Source organism: Pteropus vampyrus, unplaced genomic scaffold, assembly GCF_000151845.1.
Source record: "Pteropus vampyrus isolate Shadow unplaced genomic scaffold, Pvam_2.0 Scaffold19, whole genome shotgun sequence".
Lineage (NCBI taxonomy): Eukaryota > Metazoa > Chordata > Mammalia > Chiroptera > Pteropodidae > Pteropus > Pteropus vampyrus.
In genome coordinates this window covers 5,930,690-5,955,070 of record NW_011888800.1, presented here as the reverse complement: position 1 = coordinate 5,955,070, position 24,381 = coordinate 5,930,690, and the positions used below count along the sequence as shown (strand labels likewise).

The window sequence follows — 24,381 nt, the reverse complement described above, 5'->3', positions numbered from 1 at the left end:
TTTCCCCATAGAGGCAGTGAATGTGATCTGGGAGACAACACTGGGTAGGACGGTCTGCCTGACCCAAGTAGTTAACTGAGCTTATGGTGGATTAGAGCAATGTTTGACCCTAAACTAGCTGGATTACTTTTCAGAAATGTTATAGTAATTTATTTTGAAAAGTATATGCCCTACAAATGATGCCTCATCCATGAAGCACAGGGTACCGGGCACAGAGATTATTCCTTCTGGGTCTTCATATAACTTTTCACCCATAGCAAAAATCAATGAGAAGTGATAGTACCTGCTGCAGGCAAGAATTTTGGAGGAAAAGGTTCTATAGGTAGACTTGGAGATATTGCGGGTTTGGTTCTACACCACTGCAATAAAACAAAAATCACAATAAAGCAAGTTGTACTCTCTTTTTGCTGGCGAAGGTTCTTCAATTTGTAAAAAATGCAACATCTGCGAAGCACAATAAAGTGAAGCACAATAAAACGAGGTATGCCTATATACACATTGTTGGTAGAATTAAGAAATCACTATCAGAGAAGTAAAGACACCAGAAAATAAGCATATATGTACAACACTATTTATTGCGTTGTTATTTATAATGGCAAAACTCCATAAACAAAGCAAATACCCAGTTGTAGCATGAAGTGAATAAACCGATATATTCACACCATGGAGCAGAGGATTTCTCCACTGTGTATGCTATATATAGAAAATTAAACTTTATGTTTACGAAAAATAATGACAAACCACCATATGTGTCAGTAAACACAGTGTATCTGTTTATATGTAACTAAATAATGAGAATGGAGAAAGGTGTGTTCACATCGGTTACTTAAGAAGATAGTGTCCACCGAGAAACAGCATGTGCAGATGATATACTGTTTACATAAAATTATGTTTATATGCAGAAAGAGGTGTATTAAAAGATGATGATCAGAATGTTAATCATGTTTATCTGAAGGTGGTGGGATTTCAGGTGATTTTCCTTTGTTTCCTCACTTTTCTGAACTATTTTAATTTATAGCAGTGAGCATATGATTAGTTTAAAGAAAAACTGAGAAATAAACTGAAACTACTTTCATTGTGAAAAAGCAGAGAGGTAGAGGAAGGAAATGTAGAACTTGTCTAGCCAGAACTGTACTTCTGGGTTCCCTTCAAATTTGGGGTCCAAATAGGATCCTATAAAACTAGTAAGCATAGAGCTCATGGGATGTGCTCCCTTATGTTTATTCATTTTTCCAGTTTTTTTCAGTCATCAAATATGTATTTAACATTCATAATTACCAGGTACTGCTTTAGGTATTAGAGCTGTAGTGGTAAAAATATTTAATGCAAACCCTGCCCTCATAAAGCTTATACCATTTAGTGGAGATTGGCACAGATAATTAACTAGCCACTTATCAATTCCCAGTATAGTAAGTGCTACAGACAGGAAATAATCAGCATGATGAGAAATACCAGGAAGGCTTGCTTTGGATTGGAGGTGTGGTGGTCAGGGAAGGTTTTTTTTTTGAAGAAGAAGACCTGAAAAATGAGGTAAACTGAGGGAGGATGGGGTGGAAGGCAGAAGGAAGAGTCACGAAAGGCTCTCAGTCAGGGAGCTTTGAAGTTTTAGATTCAAGAGAAAGTCCATAGAGGATGCTGTACCCTCTTGTCCATAGCACTATTCTAGGGGGCACCATTCACATTCAAAGTCATAGAGTTGTATCTATTACGATTAAATAACAGATGGCAGTGAAGGGGCAGCTTTTTAAATTTGCACAAGAACCAGTGGCTGGGCAGGCTGGACTTTTGTATTTGTCTTTATGAACAATGGAAAAGCAATAGAAGTTTTCGAAAAGGGGAATGATGTTTCTGATTGCTTTAAAAATGGTCATTTTCTGAGATGGATAACACTGGAGGAGGGGGAGACTTGGGGAAGAAGGTTAAAAATTGAGTTTTGGACATGTTAAGTTTGAGACACTCCTGAGAGTCCTATGTGGAGAGGTTGGGTGGGTATATGGGTATCTTGTTGGTATATGGATATCTGGGTCTAGGGCTCAGATAAGTGGTAAAGTGGCACAATAAACATGGAAACCATTAAAATTTGTGGAAGATCAGTAGTCTGACTTAATTTGGGGGGAACATAGCATGAGAAGGACTGATATTGAGCACTGATACGGGAGGAAAAGCTGGTGGAAAGAAACTGAGAAGTGGCCATAGTAGTAGTAGGATAACCAGGAGAGTGTACGCCAGACTTAGGTGTTACTAGCAGTTCCTAATATCCAACTAGGACAGAACCAAGGCCTTTGAATGATCAGGTTAAGGTCATCCCTTAAGGGAAAGGTGGATGCCGCCACTGTCAGGTACTCACTATTATCCCACAGCTCTGATATCTGGGGTTAGTGACTGATGTGCCTTGATTATGATTTTTATGTTTTTTCAAACAGCCACTTATCAGGGCAAATTACATTTTGCCAGTCAAGTAGCTACATTTTCTGATTTCATTAATTTTACACCTGATGGAAAGAAGTCAAGCTGATAAACCTTTTTAAAGGAGTAGTAATTATTTGGGTTTTGGTGTTCATTATACTTCTGAGAAAATCAAAGAGAGTAAACAGGAGATTTACTCTCAGGAGTTAACAGCTGCAGTCAGGAGAAAAGTTTAAAGATTTGTAAAAAATTTTCATGAAGGGTAAGTAAGTCTAACACTCTGAAGAAACATTATTTTGTGGTTGCTCAGTAAGTACTGTGATGCCATTTGTGACTTCTAGAAATAAGTCTCACTAATTTATAGTTAAGTGATGACCAGTAAAAGAAAGTTAAAAAATTATGATATGTAACATTACAGTTATTTAACATTTACTATAGATGAGGCAATGTTTGGCACTTTTTATACATCATCTCGTTTAATAGAACAGCCCTGCCAGTGGTGGAAATGAACATATAGCAGCTTAAAACAACACACATGTATTATTATCTCACAATTTCTGTAGATCAGGAATTTGGGAGCAGCTTAGGTGGGTGTTTTTGGCTTTGGGTCTCTCATTAGGTTACAGTCAGGATGTCGGCTTGAGCTGCAGTCACCTGAAGGCTTCAGTGGGGCTAGAGGATTCCTTCCACATTGGCTCACTCACATGGCTGTTGGTAGGAGGCCTCAGTTCCTCATCACGTGGATCTGTCCACAGGACTGCTTGAGTTTCCTTAAGATGTGTCAGCTAGCTTTCCCCAGAACAAGTGATTCAAAAGAGTTTAAGATGAAGTGGCAATGCTTTTTCCTAGCCTTGAAAGTCTCCTTGTCATTTCTGCTGTGTCCTGTTGTTTACTCAAGTTGGCCATATTCATTGCAAGAGAGTTCTACACAGGGACGTGAATACCAGGAGTCAGGGATCATTGGCCATCTCGGAGGCTGCTTACCATAGGGGGCCTTAGGGTACTGCTTTTCCCAGAAGTCTTAACAATTAGCAAACATATCTTTTCTCTGTATAAAACTTATACAATCTTATCTGGAAACAAGGAAGGCATGAGTGATTCTTCTGGTTCCTTCTATCCATATGAGTGTATAGTCTATTTGGTGTTATAAATTACTTGTTTACTCCTGTTGAAGAATGTCAGAGTTCTTTATTAGAAAAATGATTTTAAATGTTGCAACCTGTCACTGTTTCCTTGATCATTGCATATATGCTCACTTTTATTTCTTTACTTGGGATAATAGTAAAATTTCTTGACTGATACTCATTAGCCAATGTTCTGCCTTCAGCTATGGTAGTTGGCTGCTTAAACCTTTATAAGAATAATGTGAGAGGCAAAACTAATAGAAACTGGGGCTTAATGAAAGTGAATAGATTTTATATTTTATTTTATTTATTTCATCCACATTGAATCAGTGGTATTGATTGCACTGTGAAAGCCAGTAATTTACAAACCCATAAAGTGAAAAATCGGTATTTCACAGGATAGAAAATTCTCCCTTCTGCCTTTTTTTTATAATAGGAAAATAAGAGATCATATCTCCTCACTGATCTAAGTGCTTCAAACAAGTTGATAACATTTCATGCTGATTTTATTTTGAACCAGCAAGAAAATTGCATGGTAAATAACTTAGTGTTATTCAAATCAACTGATATTAGAGGGAAAATGCAGGAATTGGAAGCTGATTATTCATGAAATGATAAAATGTTAGAATTCTCTTGTTTATCTATATCACTGTAGTCACCATAATCATGAATCCTGGGCTTTTAGAACATGATACAAAGCAAAGAAACCTTTTTGTCCAGTTTTTAGCAATGTGACTCATGAACGTGCAGGCATCCAAGGCCTGGACTGCCTTAAGTAGTCACTAGGAAGTGCACATACAAAAAAGGGCTTGGCATGGGAGATAAATGGAATAGAAATTATTCTCCTTGTTATTTTTCTCTGGACACTTGCCTTCTTCTTTCTCTCTATTCTTGATTAGTGCTTGAGAAGACAGAAGAGCAACAGAGAGAAAGAGAGGTGTTAGAATTTGCTTTCTGAAAAGTGTTGTTTCTACCCACCGACATGCACTTCATTACAGGTACTACCAAAATCATGTTGCACGGACAAGGCCCTTACATACAGCTTGTTGGTTTAGTTCTTGTCTCATAGGGAAGTATTTCCAAGTTCAGGATCTAGAGCAAGGTTGTCTCAGTTATCAAGCTCCTTCCTTGTTACTTGGTCTCTTGTTTTGCTTACTTTACCCTGCTCCCTCCTTCCTGCACAGCTCTTGGCAGTAACTCATCTTTTTAATGCCTCTTGTGTTCTAGTCTCAACTTTGCCGTGACTTTCAGATCCATTGCTTCCTTGGCCATCTGTCTTTGGCCCTGTCCTGGATCTGGCCGCCTCCAGCTCTTATGCCATCTGCTGCTCTGGCTCTCCTAGTCCCAGTACCAGCTGTTGCTGGCCTTCTCCTTACTTGCAGAGATGGGAGAAAGTGGTGCAGAAAGCATAGAAGGTGTACTCTAGAGCACATTTAACCTCCCCGGTCATAGGCGAGTGGCCCAAAATCTGTTAGAATTTGAATGCCATTCCTTGTTCCTCCTCGCCCTCCAACCTCTCCCCTTTCTCTGGCCTCTCTGCCCAAACTCAGCTAAAGGAAAAGGAATGGAATTTTCAACTTTTAATTAATGCCATTGTCATATTATGCCCAATCATGAGGAGTAAGAGACTCCCATTTCCAAAATCTTATTCTTCCACCTCACATCAGTGATGCTAGGTCCCCATGGACCGAAGCAGGATTTGGCTCACTTTCCTTTCTTAGTCCTGCAATTATCTTACCCTTGTGTTCTTTGGAACTGTTTCCAACATAATTTTTCCTTTCAGACTGCATAATTATAGTTACTGGAACAGGAGGAGTAGGATAATAGAGTGCATGAGTATTCTGTGTACGTTCACTAGACTAATTAGAGTATAGCATGATGGATCATTGCCGAGTGCATCTCTCTCAAGCTGCTCTGACACTGGGTGTTGGCAATGGGAGATAGTAAATATGCAGCTTGTTGCCATCCATAGATGTACCCACAAAATTGAGTCCCCAGAAAAAGCGATTTTGATAATTCTGATAAAATAATATCAAACTTCAAGCTCTTATTTATTCACTTATTTAGGTATTTATGAAGAAAATCCTGTGATATAAAACTGTGATTGGTTCTCTTGAGGTTCAACAGAACTTTCTGCATAAGGTTCTCTTCAACCTTCATGATCTTACGGTATTTTAGAGGAGAAATAACCCCATCTGGACTAAATGCAATATGGTACAGAAGATATGGACCTTGTCTTCAAAGATTACATGAGCAATTAAAAATAGGAAGGACCTCTTAGTGAGGTGGCCTGCATAGTAGATATTTAGAGCAGTGAACTACTACATTCAATCAAGAACGGCTTGTTTGGATGAGGATCCAAGGCGAGCATGCTTAATAACTTGCTTAACAAGTTAGATAACTTCCTTTTTTCTCTGGAAGCTTTCTCCATATACATATGGAGGAAATGGAACCTGTGGTTATTAAAGCATTTCAACACTGTCACAGTTAGTGTGGGCTAATATCCTGAGACTCTTGACATAGCTTTTCAGGTAATAATATACATTTCAGGGAGGTTAATAGACTTAATATGAGAGATCAGAGAGCAAGATATCTTGTGAAGCTATGGAAATCTCATAGTTGGTTTATATGGAAAAAATTCGCCTAGTCAAAGAAAGGAGAGTTACCAACTTCAGACTTTGACTGTATATCTTTCTTTTTACTTCGTGCATCTATATGTATCTGGCTGTATATTAAGAGATGTGAGGGACTTAGCTAATTTCAGGGGCTTTATGACTTCCATGCGAGAGCCCCAGTGGCTGTGGTCACTGGGATCTTTTTTCTTGATTGTGCTATACAGTTTGCCTTTAGGAATACCACTGTTGCTAAAACATACATGCATTTGTAATAGACTCACCTAAAATCTTTTGTGTGGCCTCCCAGGAGCTGACTGGAAGAGGCTATTGTTGGAGTCTCTTTATATAGTCTTATGTATTACCAAAGTGAATACTGTTAATATTTTATCTAAAATATTCATTGGGAACAAGTATTCTAAGGAGAAATCATCCAAGGTTATATTGGGGATATGTATTTCATAAGATGCTTTTCATTCAAAGTAATTATGTAAAATTCACCATGAATTTTAATAAACTTACTAACATAGCTTCCTGCTAATTCAATTCCTGCTTAATTTGAACCTCCTGTATCATTTCAGAAAAACCTCTAGAATCAAATTAATTGTAACTAAAATAACAATTTTTTCATGCTTGTAGTGATCAGCTTAAACAGAGTTGGGCAGGTATTAGATAGTTTAATCACAAGTTACAGCAAATTGACACTTCACTACTTAGGAAGAGGCTCAAATTTTTAGTTTGGGAGGAAGACCAAATTGTATTGAAAACCACCAGGCACAGCTCTCTGCCTGTAAGCTGGTCCCCACCCCCACGGCCACCCACATTCTTACTGATGGCCATAATTCTTTTGATACCAGTGGCAAAAAAGCTCTATTTATCACTTAGCCTGTCTGACTCTCTAGGTAGCTAGGGAATTAATCCGTATAGGAGATTAAAGATTAAAATCCCCTGTCCCTTCTCTTTGACCCAAGACAGTGAACAGCTGGGAGATATGCAATGAATCAATGAGCATTGATAATAAAAAAAGTGGTCGAAGAATGTTATTCTTTCTTTTGTTTCTCTTCTGGTAGAAAAAGGTGTTTCTGTGGCCATAGCTGATTCTGCGTCTGCAGGCCATGTTGAGAAACTGAGCAGCAGTCCGAAACTGATCCTTGGCCAGAGAAGGCTTTCTTTGGGGCTCTTTGGAGACTATGATTAGAGCTCACTGTGACTTACATATTTTTGCCTTCAATATTGGGGAATGTTCTCTTTATATCTGAAAAAAGCAATGAATACACTGAGGTACTCAGTATGGTGAAGGCTGACAGTGAGTAGCTGTGGTGGTGTATCCTGACTGGTCATCTGAATTTACTATTGAGCATATAAAAATAAAGATTTCGGGCCTTCCAGGGTTCTGATTCAATTGGGCCGAGATGTCTAGGGATCCATATTTTAAATGCTTTCCAGGGGATCCCAATGATCATACAGGTTTAAGAACCGAACATCTGTGGCATGGTATAGTAATAAAAAGTGTCTAATCCACAAAAAACCTTTTATTTTTCTCAGTGTTCTGTTCTCCTTTTTTTCCCCTTACCTTCTTTTCCTGTTCTCTTTCTTTAAAAATTACCAAACCTGTTCTTCTTTCTTGCCTGTGAGAAATCCTATGAATATTTATGGGACTGCTAAATGAAGTTGCTGAGTTGTGGCCTGGGATCTGGAACCTGACCTAAATAATGCTTTTGTGTAATTGTGTGTGAGTGTTTGTGTGTGTATGTCTGTCCAAATGTCCTGTAAATATCATTTAGCAATATAAATGTCCTAAAGATGATATCTAGCTTTTAACCTAAAATTATGAGACACACTAAAACATAAGAAAAACGATTGTCAAGAAACAAAGCAATCAAATATCCCAACTGAGATATGACCCAGATATTGAAATTATCAGATAGGGAAAATTTTAAACCTGTAATAATTCAGGACAGTCTCCCTATTTTAAGGTCAGCTGACAGAAGCCTTTATTCCTCTCTGCCATGTAACCTGACATATGCACAGATTCCAGAGATTCAGGTATGGACATTTGGTGGTAGGGTGTTATTTTGCTTACCACATATACTACATGTAATTAGAATCTTAGCAGGAGAAGTGAGAAAGAATGAGGAAGAAGAAATATTTGAAGAAATATTGGCCAGGAATTTTCCGAAAATAATAAAAAAATGTCAGTCCATAGATTCAAGAAGATCAGAGTATCCTAGCCAGGTACAGACTCGCACACAGACAGACAGATGGACACACACACACACACACACACACACACTCCTAGATGCATTATATTCAAACTGCTAAAAACCAAAGAGAATTAGAACATCTTGAAGTTAGCTAGAAAAAAAAGACTTATTACATATAGGAGAACAACGATAACATTTATAGAAGACATATTATCAGAAACTGTAACATCCAGAAGACAGTAAAATGACATCAGTCAAGTACTGGGGTAAAAAGAAAAGTCTCTCAATTCATAAAATTATACCCAGCAAACATGTCATTCAGAAATGAAGGAAAAAAGGAGACATTTTCAGGCAAACTTTGAGAGAATAAATTACTAGCAGACCTGTACCATAGGAAATGTTAAGGGAAATTCTTCAGGCACAAGGAATATGATACCAGGCAGAAACTTGGATATACCCAAAGAAATGAAGAGCTCCAGAAAAGGTTAAAATGAAGATAAAAATAATACTTTCTCCCCCTTAAATTATTTTAAAAATTTCAGCAATGTATTTTGGTTTATAGTTTATATAAAAGTAAAGTGTGTGGCAATGGAAGTGCAAAGGTTAGGAGGGAAGAATTAGAAATATACTGTTACAAGATTATTATACTACATGAGAAGTGTAATAGTGTTTGAATGTAGGTTGTGAGTAATTAAGGATATATGTAGTAAATATAGGGAAACTACTAAAAAGTTTAAAAAGAAATAGAAATAATAAACCAATAATGGAGATAAGACGGACTTTTAAAAATACTCAATCCAAAATCACAAAGATAAAGAGGAAAAAGAAACAAAGAAAAGATGAGATAGATAGGAAGCAACTAGCAAGATGGTAGATTTTATTCCAACTGTATCATTAATTACATTAAATGTAACTAATCTAAATATACCAATTAAAAGACAGATTGTCAGATTAGTTATCAAGCAAAGTCAACTATATGCTGGCTATGAGAAAGCCACCTTAAATATAAAGACATGGATAGGCTAAAAGGCATTCCAACTGTTATCTGGCAGATTAATTAAAAGCATTTCCTGATGTTCATTTTATATAATTCTTTTAACCCAAGAGACCCTGTTATTGGTTACTTTTTTATTTGCAAACTGAAGGAAAGAAGAAATTTTAAATCCCATTCTACACAAAGTAGTTGTCTGTTCTTTGTTTTTTCTGTTATGGAATTGATATTACCTAACTTGCTTAGACTTTCCTTTTATATCACATGGTGTTTGCTGAGTGTAAAAATCCTCTGTAGTCTTTTTAATTCTTGTTACTTCACTTTGGCCTCCCTCTTGGCAGTCTGTCTTCTTAGGATTTTCCTTATAATGTAATATTGCCTCCACTTTGCTTTTGCCTTTTTCAAGTTTCACTTTTTAGAATGTTCTGGGAGATAATGTTATCTTTCTGAAGAGCATGACCTTGATTTTTTATTTTCTTTTTTCTTTTTTACTGCTGTAAGTCTCTGGGGAAGCCTGTAGTTTTAAAAGGTTAATGTATCTATTTTCCCAAGAGGATTCTCAATGGCATATTATTTTCTAAGGCACTTTTGGAATATTTTGTTTTGATTACTAGTCTCTTTAATACACCAGGATTGTTCTCACAGATGAAAAGCCTATGAATCAGTTAAAAAGAACAACCACAGTTTGAAATTTCCAAATGCAAAATTTAGTTGGAAAAAAAAATTGCATGGTGAGTTCCTCAAGGTCTGTCAAGTACTATCTGTTAGTTGTAATTAATTGACATGTTTCTGCCATCACCCTTTCCTTCTTCTTTCCCTTTTGATTGTGTGTGCTATGAGTATATACTGGCTGTGTTGCTGTCCCCACAGCTCTGGGATTGAATGTTGTCATGGAATCCAGCATTAGAAAGTATAACAGGAATATATATGGAGGAAGAATGGGTATGGAACTTGAATCATGGATTAGATGGAGGATTAGATGGTTTAGAACATGATCTCTAAAATGAAAAGTATCTCAAGGTTGAATTTGTGTTGCTTAAAATGTATACTGAATTATCCTTAGTAGGTCTTGTTAAGCTAAGATGAATCTGAAGTGCTAATGAGATTAAATGATCAAATATATAATTATCTTGCTTTTTTGTATGTATATTTGTGTGCATGCCTATATATGTGTATACTCATGTGCTTGTGTGTGTGTGTTTGTGTGTACAGACACACGCCTTTTTTATGTGTGTCAAATATTGAGCGTGGATGACTCTCTCCTGATTTTTTGGTCTAATTCAGGTTCTTAGAGCCGAATGAGTCCATTTTTAAGTGAGAGGAGAGAGAAATAGTTTAAAGAATGGAAAGAACATAGGCTTCTTAGCTTCAGGTTCTTAATAGCAAAAGGGATTAGGCTCCAGATGCCATTTAGAGTTTTATAAGTAAGTGGAGATAAAATGTGACGATAGCAGTATCAATTTTTTAAATAATAACCATTGAAAAGAGGTTTCCTCACTCACAAGTATGGATATATTAATAAAATATATGATTTTTTAAAAAAGTATGCCTGACATAATAGAGGGAAAGATAGGAGAAGAGAATAGGAGGGTAATGATGGAAATTAGTTTCAGTTAAGTTTCAACAAAATCTACTATGTGCATGAGAAAACTTGGCCCACAGCCTGTCCTCTCCTTTGTGATGAATTTTCCTGTTTGTTTGGTTACTCAAAATGTTTTGTTCAGCATAACCTACCAAGCTATGAAAACTAACAGTGATGAGAGAGAAAGAAAATCTGAAGGGTCTTGATTTATAGCAAAGAAGGATTGTGTTTATGGGACATCCCTTAGTGGACTGGAGCGACCTCTTGATTTTGACAACTGAAGGTACTGTGACATGTACAGACGTCAGATTACTCTTCATGGCAGATTACTTTAAGTGTCTTATTTCACTTTTAGATGGTTACCAGAGTTTAAGTCCTGTATATAAAACTTAAGTGAGGAAAGATGCTTTAGCCGGATTCTGATGTGTGCTTTAGTGGGAAAAGGCCAGGAAAAAGAATTCCCCAAATCAGTGGAGCTTCAAATACATTATTATTTGCATAGACTATCACTGAGGTGACAGGAAAGCTTGAGGGGACCAAAGGTGGTGGTATTAGTATAAACAGTTCTTACACTGAATAAATGTATATATGTATATGTTCACACCACTGGTTTCATCTCAGTGTGGTAATTACTAATGCAAGGAAAGTTTGGTAGAGAATTTCCTGGAAGCGGCTTGCCTATTTACCTAAAATTAGTGGCTTTTTTTTTTTTTTCTACTCTGTCTGGCAGATAGGAGGTAGCCATAGAATATCATGTTTGAAGAGAGACTCTTGACTGTAAGTTAGGTCAAGATCTAAGGCATTTAGGCAGCTCCTTGCAGTGACTGGCAGCAGCCCTGAACCCTGCCCCCTCCCCTGGCACCATCACTCAACTTCTCAGCAAGGCTGAGCTCTTGGCTCAGTTTATTGGAGAACATTCCCTGAGCATGTGTACAGGAGGCAGCAGTGTCTGTGGGTCATGACTGATTGGCTGAATGGACCTGGTTCTCCCATCAGGTAAAAGCTCCAACAGTAGAATAGGCTGTTCTGTAAACCTGAAGACTTGGTCCCTGTGAGCCTCTGGGGTGGGGGCTATACACTCTGTATTTCTAAAACTTTAGTCTGCGGGGCCAGCTGTATCTGGGTTGCTTGTTACAAATGCAGGCTCCCAGATTCCGTACCTATTAACTGTGATTCAAGATGTCTGGTATAGTAATTCTGATGCACAGCAAGGTTTGGGAACTACTGATGTACGTACTACAAAAGGGGTCATCTTACTGCAGGGACTTTTGATTACTGTTTGTCCCCTTACCTTACAAATTCATTTATTCAACAAATATTTATCAAATCCCCATTGTGTGACAGATACTGAGCGAGGCAATGGAATTATAACAGTGAACAAGATTGACCGGGTTTTTTGCCTCACGAAATGGAAGGGAAACCAGTAAACAAATTAATAATGGTAAGAGCTATGAAAATTACATACAGGGTATTATAAAAGAGTATAATGAAGGGAGGAGCAATGAGTATTTAAAATAAAAAGATGATTAGAGAAGGTCTTTGAGGAGGCAGCCATTACATTAAGACCTAGATTAAAAGGAACCAAATTTATGAGGAGCATGCTAGGCAGTGTAAAAAACGTGTGCAAAGGCAACAGGAAAAAAAAAAAAAAGCCAGAGTGGCTGGTGCCCAGCAAGCCTGAGGAAGAGAAGAGTAACATTAGGCAGATAGGTACCAGATCCATAGGCTTTTGAGGACCAAGGGGAGGCTAACGGATTAAGAGGGGTAGTGGATCAACTTTTTTTAGAAATAAGAGTCTGGCAGTTGAGGCCTAATTAGGACCTGAATGTGGGAGTCATCAGCATTTCAATAGAAAGCCACTTGAAAGGGTAATTTAACCTAGGAGAGGCTGCAGAGAGAGAAAGAGAGACAGACAGACAGAGACAGAGAGAGACACAGAGAGAGAGAGAGAGAGAGAGAGAGAGAGAGAGCGAGCGAGCGAGGCCTGGTAAAGAAAACTTGGAACAGCCAGGAATTGGGAGAAGTGGGTGGGTAGGAGGAAAACCAGGAGGGTATAGACCTGTGGAAGCCATGAAAGGAGGCTGCTCAGAGAGATAGTCAAATGTGTCATTTCTGCTAAAGATCTAAAACAACTCAGTCCTGTGCAGTAGCCACTAGCTAGCTGCATGTGGCTATTCAGCACTTGAAATGTGACTAGTGCAAATTGAAATGTGCTATAAATATAAAGTAAAATGCACACTAGTATACCTAAAACTAATACAATGTTATATATCAATTGTATTTCAATTTTAAAAAATGCACAGCAGATTTCAAAGACTTAGTATAAAAACAAGAATGAAATATGTTTTAAAGTAGTGATTGCAGGTTGAAATGATAATATTTGGGGCATACTGGGTTAAGTAAAATACTCTGTTAAAATTTCACCTGCTTCTTTTCACTTTTGAAAAATATGGCTACTAGAAAATCTAAATTTGAATGCGTAGCTTGTGTCCTAATGTGGAAGTCATTTGCAAACTATGTGAGAGTAGACTGCCTGAGATTAAGTAATATCTGGCAAATTATTTATACTCAGAAGATACTGAATCAACATCATAATACTATTATGCCTAAATTAAGTAACAAAACTTATTACTAAAAATTCTTCTAGCCTTTTTGAGATGTACATAATGATTTAACGATTCCACGTACATAGACAATATGTAAGTATTTAAATTAAATCCTTTGAAATCAACTCTGATATGTGGTGTTTGAATCTTTTTTAACCTGTATCTTTTTTCTTTTTTTTTTTTTTTTTTTTTTTTTTTTTTAAACTTCTTTTTTTTTTTTATTTTTTTTTTTTGTGTGTGTGTGTATATGTGTGTGTGTATCTGGCCAGGAAACTTCATGGTGTTATGGTCAACTTGCCGCACAGCTGTGTTCAAATCTGTCACCAACAGGTTCATTAAAAACCTGGCCTGCTCGGGGATTTGTGCCAGCCTAGTCTGCGTGCCCTTCGATATCCTCCTCAGCACCAGCCCTCACTGTTGCTGGTGGATCTACACCATGCTCTTTTGCAAGGTTGTCAAATTTTTGCACAAAGTCTTCTGCTCTGTGACGATCCTCAGCTTCCCTGCCATTGCCTTGGACAGGTAAGATCAGGCAGCTAGGGGCTCAATTTTTGTTTTAAGTGTATTGAAATATTAGCATCACGAAACAAATGGGAAATAGTCACTGTTCCACTTTTTATCAGCTTGTGGTCGGTCAACAGAAAGAGAATGAATTTTCAAAACAGATGCCTCACAAAAGACAGGTTGATTTAACAGCAGCTACGAGAAATAGGACCACTAAGAAAAGCTGTGGCATTGGGAGGTTACATCATGAAGCTGCTGGGGCACAGCTACAGAATTATGGTGTAGCTTCTGCTTGGTAAGAATTGGCGGTATTTGTATTGCAATTTGCCGTAGATTGCTCATCTGCTTGAAAGCTCTGCAATTAGAGCTTTCTGATGTAGGATGAAAACATTTCTGGAAGAACAAGAGAACAATTCATGGTTAGTTAACAAATGATTAGTCCAGATAGCACCAGAATGCCTTTGGAAGATTTATTTTCAAGGCTTTACGTTGTGATGGTTGTTGTTTTCTCTTCCCATCCTCTTTAACAGGATGTTCATTTGGAAATGAATCTTATATCTTAGCTACTGCCATCATACATAGTATGATCAAATTTATCAAAGTTAAGTGTAAAGATCTCAGTAATCAACAGCTTCCTGCCTTTTCCCTTTGTTGCTAGCATGTCCTGAATACAGTTGAGATAATAATACATTTTAGAGAATAGAATTAAATAAGCAAACGAAATTGAAAAGTATTTTATGTGCATGAGTACTTCTGATTTTTAGGGTTTACATAAAGGAAAAATTGCTGAAGCAATAGTGCTGACTCTTCTGACTTTATACTCTATGATAAATTTAACTACATTTTGAATGAATTTGGAATTTTTAAACTCTTTGTCCATTATTAAGTAAGTTCAAAACTTACTTAATACCTTAATGACCTGTAAGTATGTGGATTGCAGAACCGATTTGTGGAGTCATCTCTCAGGTCTGGAACCCCAATTTCATTAGCTGCCTGGAGAGACACAGAGTCACACATAACCCCTACATAACTAGCTTAAGAGAGGGAACTCTGGAGCCAGAAGTCTGCCTTTAAATCCTGCTTAACATCGCTTTCTTGGTGGGTGGCTTTAGGCAAAGCATCTTAACCTTTCTGAGCCTCAGGTTCCTCAGCGTTAAGAAGAAAGAAATGTATTATTTATGGCCTGTGCTTGGCTAGGTCCTACCAATATTTGTCTCTCTTTCTCTAGGCTTTGCTTTTTATTAGCACATTCTTCTTTAGATATATTGTCTGCAATCATTTTATCATCAGATCTGGCTGTGAGCCACTCCATCTCTGAAAATTTCTCACTAGAAACTCACCATCCACAGGGGCAGATGAGGCAAATCCAAGTGACACAGACCAGGCTGAGGTCATGGTTCTGCATTCCTGTTCATTAGTGTTAGTTACTCAGCAGGTGCAACTAATAGTTGCTTTGTGGCTATCTAGACTTAGTTGGCAGGACTTTCTGTTTTCTTAGAAGAGAAATCAGAAATCTAGAATTCTGTCATTGTTATATGTTTGCATTTAATTTACATTCAAAAACTATGTGGACCATTCAAATCCCTTCAACAAGCTGAATGTACACCATGCAATCAATGCCAGTTTGCCATGCTGGCTTTATGGTGATTTGGCACGTCTCTTCCATGCTCAACAAGAGGTCTTTGAATATCTGGAAAGTGCACAGTGTTAGAATATAACAGTGAAAAGTCAGTTTACTTCCTGAATTTTGTGTTGAAGGATTCTGTGTTTGTGGCAGGGGTCCTCCCAGTTGCCCCTTATACTACCAGCTCAGTGAAGTCTTAAGTCTTCAGTTCATATTGTGGACTTTTCTGAAAGATTTTTAAAAACAGTTTCATAGAGAAATAATTTATCATAAAATTCACCCATTTTCAATGTATGTCAATGAATTTTAATATGGTTATAGAGTTGTGCATCCATCACCACAATTGAACTTTAGAACATATTTATCACCCTTAAAAGAAGCCTCATGCTCATTTACACTCACTCTCCATTCCGTCACCAGACATAGGCAACCACTAGTCTACTTTCTGTCTCTATATGTTTGCATTTGGGGGGCATTTCATATAAGTGGACGCATATAATATACATTCTTTTGTGTTTGGCTTCTTTTCAAGAGTCATTCATGTTGTAGCATGTATCAGTACTTGATTTCTTTTCTTCCTTTCCAGTTTTCTAGTGATATAATTGACCTACAGCACTGTATAAGTTTAAGGCACACAGCATAATGACTTGACATATATATATTGTGAAATGATTACCATAGTAAGTTTAGTTAACATCCATCATATAGATACCAAAAAAAGAACAATTTTTTTTCTTATAATAAGAACTCTTAGGATCTACTCTCTGAACAATTTACTTCATTCCTTTTTATTGTTGAATAATAATCTGTTGTATGTATATACCACATTCTGTTTATCCATTTACTAGGTGATGGATAGTTGGGTTGTTTTCATTTTCTGGCTATTGTGAATAATGCTGCTATGAATCCTGAAAGTTTTTTAAGAATAGGAATCAAAGAAGAGTGAGAACACATTATTTTGAACGCTTTTTTGTTATACCTGGAATCAATGCAATAATAACAGTGGGCTATTTCTGGGCCCTTTGTCTTGGGAAAATATCCTAACAGTAAGAAATCCTTATTTTCTTTTCATCAGAAAATTTGTGCCATTATTTTTTTTAAGGTAGGCATGTCCTTTTAGTAGAAAAACAGAGCTTATAAGGTCCTATTTTATTATTCAGAGACATAAATTACTTGTAAGCTTAAGTATGATGTGCATGAAGATAAAGAGAATACAACCCTTTCTCTCACTTCTTTCTCAGATATTGGTTTTGTGGCACCGATTCAGCAAGTTAATTTAGAGGCCACGTACACTTCCTGCATTATCTTCTAGAGATGTACATACTAACAAAATTATTTATAATGAGCCTGTGTGCTTGTGTTGCAGTCTAGTTCCTAATATATGCAGAAATGACTGGAAGCCTGGGTCTGTTATCTACCATTTAGTAAATGGGCAACATAAACAGTGGACTCCTGAACATGTGTTCGCATGTGACTGCAGGGCCATTACACTGGATTTATAGAGCTGTGGTTAGAAAACTTTATTTGTATTCAGAGAAATAAAATTGGGAGCATGTGTAACTTATGCATTTCTTTCTTTTTCCCCCCCTCCTAGAAGGAGATCTAGAACACATTTCACCATGCTTCGTCCATCTTACATCATCCATGGTCATGTTGTATTTGCATCGTATCTCCCTCAACTTGGAACATTCTCCCCCAGCTTGTCCCCTGCTAGACTCCATCAAAGTGCCGCCTTCTCTTGACATTTTCCCAGGTGCCCCCTTTTGCCATATCTCCTTTGTGCGTACCTCCAAGAGAACCATCATCTCCTCATTTATAATTGTTTGTTTGCATGTGTTTTCCCCCACTGAGTTCAAAAACATTCCTGTATGTCTTTTTTATCTTTGTAACATGGTGTCTAGCTCAGTACTAGGCATATAGGTGGTGCTCAGAAATCTTTGTGGCAGGAAGGCATGCATGTGTACCTGGCCTCATGAATGAATGAATGTTAATAGGGTTGTAAGGTTGATTCCAGCATTAGCTGACTGCAGAGATGTGGCCCAGGATAATCTCTGACAATCGCCATATTCCTGATGGCCAGCGGCAGCCCTTTCATGACAGATGTGGCTCTAGGGTTTGAAGAATTACTCAGTTCCCCCAAATCATTGGTGATATGGAAACAAGGTGCTTTTGGAATTCTGATTACGTAGTTACAGAATAATCAAGTTAAAACTTGAATGAAAATCTGATTTTAACAAAAATCTAATCATGCAGGTATTTTAGACCTATTAATTGCCCTTAGGGTCACTAAGTGATTGTCATGGGAACAATATTGAGCAGGCATAATTTTTGTCTGTTGAATTGGTTTGGTGGAAGGACTTTGTCAGAGTCCATCATCCTTCGTACTGGGTTATTCTGTCCTGAGCAGCTATAAGGCTTATGTTATCCATACATACACTGTGGCATGAGTCTGCTTTGGAAATGTGGGCAGACAAATTTCTTTCTGTTAGTGGCTTTGAAAATTGCCCTGAAGCTCCTCTAGCCCATGTAAATTTTTTTTTTACAAATTATCCTTTACCTTTAAATTGAAAAACAAGTGTCTTTATAGCAGATGAAGACTTCCTTTATATTGAGCGCACTCTTTGGGATTTAATCTTGGTGGCAGTAGTTATAAAGCTAGCTATAAATTGTACAGCTAAGTCCTCATGTCTTGAAGTCTGGCTCCCTAATTCCTCCAGTGGTTTCCTTTGTCTTAGGCAGAATAAAAGAACTTGACCCATTTTTCCCTCTCTTCCACTTTTGGTTTCCCCTAATTTAAAGCATATCTTCTGTGAAACGAATTTGGTGCATGTGTTTTGCAGGTACTACTCAGTCCTCTATCCACTGGAGAGAAAAATATCTGATGCCAAGTCCCGCGAACTGGTGATGTACATCTGGGCCCATGCAGTGGTGGCCAGTGTCCCTGTGTTTGCAGTGACCAACGTGGCTGACATCTACGCCATGTCTACCTGCAGCGAAGTCTGGAGCAACTCCTTGGGCCACCTGGTATATGTTCTGATCTATAATATCACCACAGTCATCGTGCCTGTGGCCGTAGTCTTTCTCTTCTTGATATTGATCCGACGGGCCCTGAGTGCCAGCCAGAAGAAGAAGGTCATCATAGCAGCGCTGCGGACCCCACAGAACACCGTCTCTATCCCTTATGCCTCCCAGCGGGAGGCCGAGCTGCACGCTACCCTGCTGTCCATGGTGATGGTCTTCATCTTATGTAGTGTGCCCTATGCCACCCTGGTCGTCTACCAGACTGTGCTCAACGTCCCTGACACTTCAATCTTCTTGTTGCTCACTGCCATTTGGCTGCCCAAAGTCTCTCTGCTGGCGAACCCTGTGCTCTTTCTTACTGTGAACAAATCTGTCCGCAAGTGCTTGATAGGGACCTTGGTACAACTGCACCATCGGTACAGTCGCCGTAATGTGGTGAGTACAGGGAGTGGGCTGGCCGAGGCTAGCCTGGAGCCCAGCATGCGCTCGGGCAGCCAGCTCCTGGAGATGTTCCACATTGGGCAGCAGCAGATCTTTAAGCCCACGGAGGATGAGGAAGAGAGTGAAGCAAAGTACCCTGGCTCTGCTGACCTCCAGGCCAAGGAGATACTTAGCACCTGCCTGGAGGGAGATCGGGGGTCACAGTTTGCACCACATGTGCCACCCCCTGGCACGGTGGACTCTGTATCCCAGGTGGTTCCAGCAGCCCCTGTGGAACCTGAGACATTCCCTGATAAGTATTCCCTTCAGTTTGGCTTTGGACCTTTTGAGTTGCCTCCCCAGTGGTTCTCAGAGACCCGAAACAGCAAGAAGCGGCTGCTTCCCCCCTTGGGTAACACCCCAGAAGAGCTGATCCAGACGAAGATGCCCAAGGTAGGCAGGGTGGAGCGTAAGATGAGCAGAAACAATAAAGTGAGCATTTTCCCGAAGGTGGATTCCTAGCAAGGGTTGAAAATTCCTGGGAACAGCAGGGATCTCCCCTGCTGCTGCCCTCCCTTCACTCTGGCCCTGTGATTTATATGATCTCATTGCAACCCTGTATGGGTTGACCCCTCCTGTCTGGGCCAGATGCTTTTGAATGAGAGGGAAATCTCTATAAAATCAAATGTCCTCCTTATCGAGGGAGTATATATATATTTATCTCAGTGATCCATGTCCTTAGTAATGTCCCCATCCCCCTCTGTGGAAACAAAAACCGGGTCTTGGGGTGGCTACACCATGTGCATTTTCTGGGGACACTTCAGTTCTGTGGGTCCAGCAGGGAATTCATGGGGGGAAGAGCATCCATGAGCTCAAAGGGAGTAGGGGCACTCCAAGGGAAGCCGAAGATAATTGTGGTGTGACGCGGCTACAAAGAAAATGCCTATTTGATGGACTTAAATATGACAGATATTAAAAATGGATAATATCGATCTGTATCTTCAGGAAATATAGGGACGTGGCAACCCTTCCGATGCCCTTCATCCTCTCACCGTGACATGGATAAGGAATGGCTGTTCTGCCCCATTTGAAAGATATGGCAATAGATGTGCCTGGTGGTAAGGAAGATACTCTGTCCTGGATTATCCTGACAACCTCCAGGCATCACTGAGACCTTAGACACATCTGCAGTATAGGTTGGAAAACACTGCAAGCTCTTTTTATGTCTTTCCCCCTTAAATTGTGTGTGTGTGTGTGTGTGTGTGTGTGTGTGTGTTTTCTTTCAACAAATGAGAAGCTTAGAGGTGGAGAAGAAAGACTGTGAAATGTCCATGCACTGTAGTCTTTTTCTCTTCCCACATATTCTCACCTAAAGGTGCTACTAGCAGTGAGTAGGAGTAAGGTATATTGGAAAAAATTATTCCATGCAAATTTTTGGAGTTCAAAAGTAATTAAGAAATGCAAATTTAGTGTGAACTGGGTCCTTTGGAAATAGTAAGCTAAAACTACTTGATTAAGGGAGGTGATTCTGCCAAAAAGAGTGGGAAAAGGCTGACAAAAATCATTCCCCGTTCAGAGAAAGACTCCAAAACCAGGCGTGACCAGTCTCATTTTCAGTCTGTTTGTGCAACTGTGACTCTCCCTTCATTTTGGACTTATAGGAGGAACAGAACAGAGAGAAAGAACTAATCATTGTAAAATGCAAAGGCTATACCTAGACTAGGTAATCTTTCCACTTCTTCCCTCTCAGTGTAGTTTGAGCAGGAGCCCAAGTGGATAGAAGAGGAAGGACAGTGTCCTCAAGTGATTAGTCCCCTGGAGGCTCTCACAAGCAATTTGAGTCTACTGAAGGTGGATTTCACCAGGCTGAGTTCAAATAGGTGACACTTCACTCTTGCTGAGAGCAAATCAAGTGCCAGCCTTGTTCTTCTCTCTAGGAGGTTTTGTTCTTGTTAACAGCACATAGAGGAGTCCATCCAGTGCCTTGAGCAAGCTTGAAAGGAAGTGGGCCTTCTCACCACACACTTCTGTATCCTGAAGGCAGTGGTCCTCACGTATCCTTTCCTTTCATCACACTGGCCCTTGTCCCTCAGAGGAAACTCAGACTCTGTGTAAGGAGTTTCCTTTTCCTGTCCTCTCCTGGGTGTGGTGTCTTATAATTCCTGAATGTGAATACAGAGACCCTTCCCTTACAGAAGGAGTGCCTTCCTCTGTGTGTTTTGTCTCCTCAAAGCGTTGTGTGCTCACAGCAGAAACCCAGGACTGCCGTACTCTCTCCCTGTGCCCCCTGCCTCCCAGGCCCTCTGTGCATGCCGTCTGTAGCTTCTTGCTCTGATAGTTAACATGTGGCCCTTCAAACATGTCTTTCAAATCCTTCACAATTGTTACAACTTTCATCAAGGGACAACATAATCTGTCAGAAAATTATGTCCACTTTAGAAGAATCTGTCAAATGTAGCCACTTTGGTGTCCTTATGATAATATATATTTGTACCGCTTAATAAATCCCAATGAGGTGGAATTTGGTAGATATTTCTCGATGTCTGAAGCAGATGGATGACTTTTAACAGGTCATTGCCAGGTGTATTTCTATACTCTTTGAAGAATTACATTTTAATAAAAAATTGAAAAGCAGTTTTCTGAACTCGAAAGATCGTATGAGTTGTGTGTTTTTGTTTCTTCTTTTCCCTTGAGTGGTATATACTGTCTGAACCTCTCTCTTCCTACATGATCTCAAATGAAAGGTATTCATTTTTCCCCATAAATGCAGATGCAGTAGCATTGCAGTAGCATTTTATTGTGTTGGTGCAACTTAAAAAATGAATTCCCAAAGGAGAAAATGCAATGTTTGAATAAATGCCACAAACATGGGTTCCAGGACAGAGTAGAGTGCAGCCTTCATCCTCCCTCACGTGGGGTGGGGGTTGATAGCACATGGTTAGGATCATGGGCTTTGAGGCCAGATGGCCCATGTTTTGAGACCTAGCTCTACCACTTACCAGCCTTATGACCTTAAGCAGGTGAGGTAACCTCTATCCATCTTGGTTTCCTCCAGGTAAAATGAGGAGATAATCACTATGTCACAAGTCTTTTGCCCCAACTCACATACTTTACTTCTGATTTGAGCCATATCTGCAGTGTGCCATTGCTGGCTGCATCCACTCACTTCCCTGAGAGCAGTCAAGGACTAGTTTCTCTGCTTTCTGCCCTGTGAGAGCTCCCTACCTTCTGGGTAACCCTTGATTAGTGGGGCACAGGAACCAGTAGATAAATACTCCTGCCTCCTGTCCTGCTGGATAACTGTGGGAGATATCTTTCCACATCTCAAGAGCTCAGGCAGAATTAAGCCCCTGTGGCCCCCCATGGTGACAATAATGCATCCTTTTATTGACTTCCTCCTCTTTCCCTGTCTGGCTTTCTATAGCCCTTATTTATGCCTTCAAGGATCACATCCCCAAAACACTAATGCATAAAGCCCTCGTCTCCACTTCTGTTTTCAGGAGACTCTCAAGTGAGACAACAATATACCTCGTACAGGCAATTTTGAGGATGACATGGGATGATCCGTTTAACATGATTCTTGGCACAGAGTAAAGCTACATCAATGTTAGTACTTACACACCACGTTTTGTAAAAAGTGGAGGGGGCTTATTTGGATTTCTTTTTCTCAGAAAATTATATTAAACTGGCATTTTTACCAGTTACCCCAATAATAATTAATATTCATCATGATGATACTTTGAGGCAGTACACAATACTAAAGGACTGTGTGAACTGCTGGAGAAGAAATAACTGTGTAAGCCAGAGTATTTCTTAACCAAACAATTCTCAGTTTCAAAAAAGGAGGGGAAAGGGTTAAAAGAATGCTCAACTTTGCTGTAAACTTATAAAGCAGATTGTGAATATGAGTGAGCATAATGTACTATATTGATGAAGAGGGAAGCAGAGTATATAGAGTAACTAAGGGCAGATACACATTCGAATTGGCCCCATCTGTGGAAAAGGAGCTGTAAGTTAATCACTTGGTGTGCTAAGTAACATCTAGAGCTCAGGCGCAAGTTTGATTTGGCTGGAGAGAGGAGTGGGTGCTCCATCTCAGCTCTGGGCATTCTGAGCTCTTGGCAGCCATACACTGGGGTGGGGTGGCTTGGCGTGCACACGGCTGTTGCTGCGTGCCAGAGCTGTGATGCTCAGGGGAAAACGCTTATATTAGGCTGAATTTTGGTGGAAGGGGGAAGGGTTAATGCTTTCATATTATACTCTACCAATGTAGCAACGTACACTGTAAATAATATTACAGCAAAGTGACTAACTTCTGCCAAATAGTTATAAACATTTAGCAGGTTTGTATCACAACATTTTGTGCTATATTAGAGTTCTGTAGCCAAAAGAAAAATAATTCATGGTTAATGACCTGAGAACATGTGAAAAAAACAGGAATTGAAATCAGCACTTATGCCCAGGACAACATCAAAAGCCTTTTTGTGTGAGCTCGAGGCTTTTAAAATAAATTGAAATGATCTAAGATTCTCCATACATGAAGTTTCAGCAGCTGAAATATCTCCCCTTCTCTTAGCCTCAGGTTCTACGAGTGTTTTCTCATTTGTGCCAAGGTGATAAGTTGGTTAATAGGTAGAATAAAGGCCTGGAGACTGTCATAGAACTAAAACTATAATCTCCAGGATTGCTTTGCATGAACCTCTTACAGCAATTTATGTTCTGGAGACTTACGAACAACTTATTTCCAAACTTGAATGAATGATGAATGAATAAGAGATACAGAACCTGGAGAAGTGGCTAAATATTGCACATGAGCCGATGATAGATTTACAATCAGTAGAGTTATTGCTGGTTCTTATCGATTTCCTTAGAATGACTCATACAAGGATTAAACCATCAAATGCAAGGTCTTTGATCTACCTCTTGCTCCAAACACCTAGGCCTGGATATAATTCACTAGAGAGAGTGTAAGTTCTAAACCTGGAAGCGAAGTTCAATACCCAGAAACAGTTGGGCATGTGTGTTGGGTGTGAATAATAATTCTTTATTTCAGCTGCATGGATCATAATTTAGTGGCTAAGTCTCTTTCTTCCCCTCTTAAATTTCCTTTTATATGCTATTCATTGCAGTCTGTATGCAAGAAGTAATATGCACAAAGGAGGTACTAGAATGACATGTGGTGTACATTTTAAGGCAACAGATTCTAAAATACAACATAGGTGGGATGACACTTTTAAAATATTAACCATATTCCCTGATGCATCTAATTTCTCTTTCCTCTTTTGCT

At 39.1% G+C, this 24,381-nt stretch overlaps 1 protein-coding gene across 4 annotated transcripts in view; it reads left to right on the top strand.

Moving 5' to 3' along the window:
* GPR176 (G protein-coupled receptor 176) overlaps window positions 1-20,118 on the top strand; it is an 87,722-nt gene extending 67,604 nt beyond the window's left edge. Inside the window, exons 3-6 of one of the 4 annotated variants that reach the window (XM_023527739.1) lie at window positions 12,264-12,360; window positions 13,795-14,047; window positions 18,494-19,547; window positions 20,100-20,118. In XM_023527739.1, coding sequence (XP_023383507.1) covers window positions 13,803-14,047; window positions 18,494-19,547; window positions 20,100-20,108 — 1,308 coding nt within the window. In that variant the 5' untranslated portion in view covers window positions 12,264-12,360; window positions 13,795-13,802 and the 3' untranslated portion in view covers window positions 20,109-20,118. Of the gene's footprint in view, window positions 1-12,263; window positions 12,361-13,794; window positions 14,048-14,246; window positions 14,325-17,247; window positions 17,407-18,493 lie in introns of those variants that run through there. The other 3 variants (XM_011354898.2, XM_023527740.1, XM_023527741.1) reach the window with 3 other exon arrangements.
* The last annotated feature ends 4,263 nt before the right edge of the window (window positions 20,119-24,381 follow it).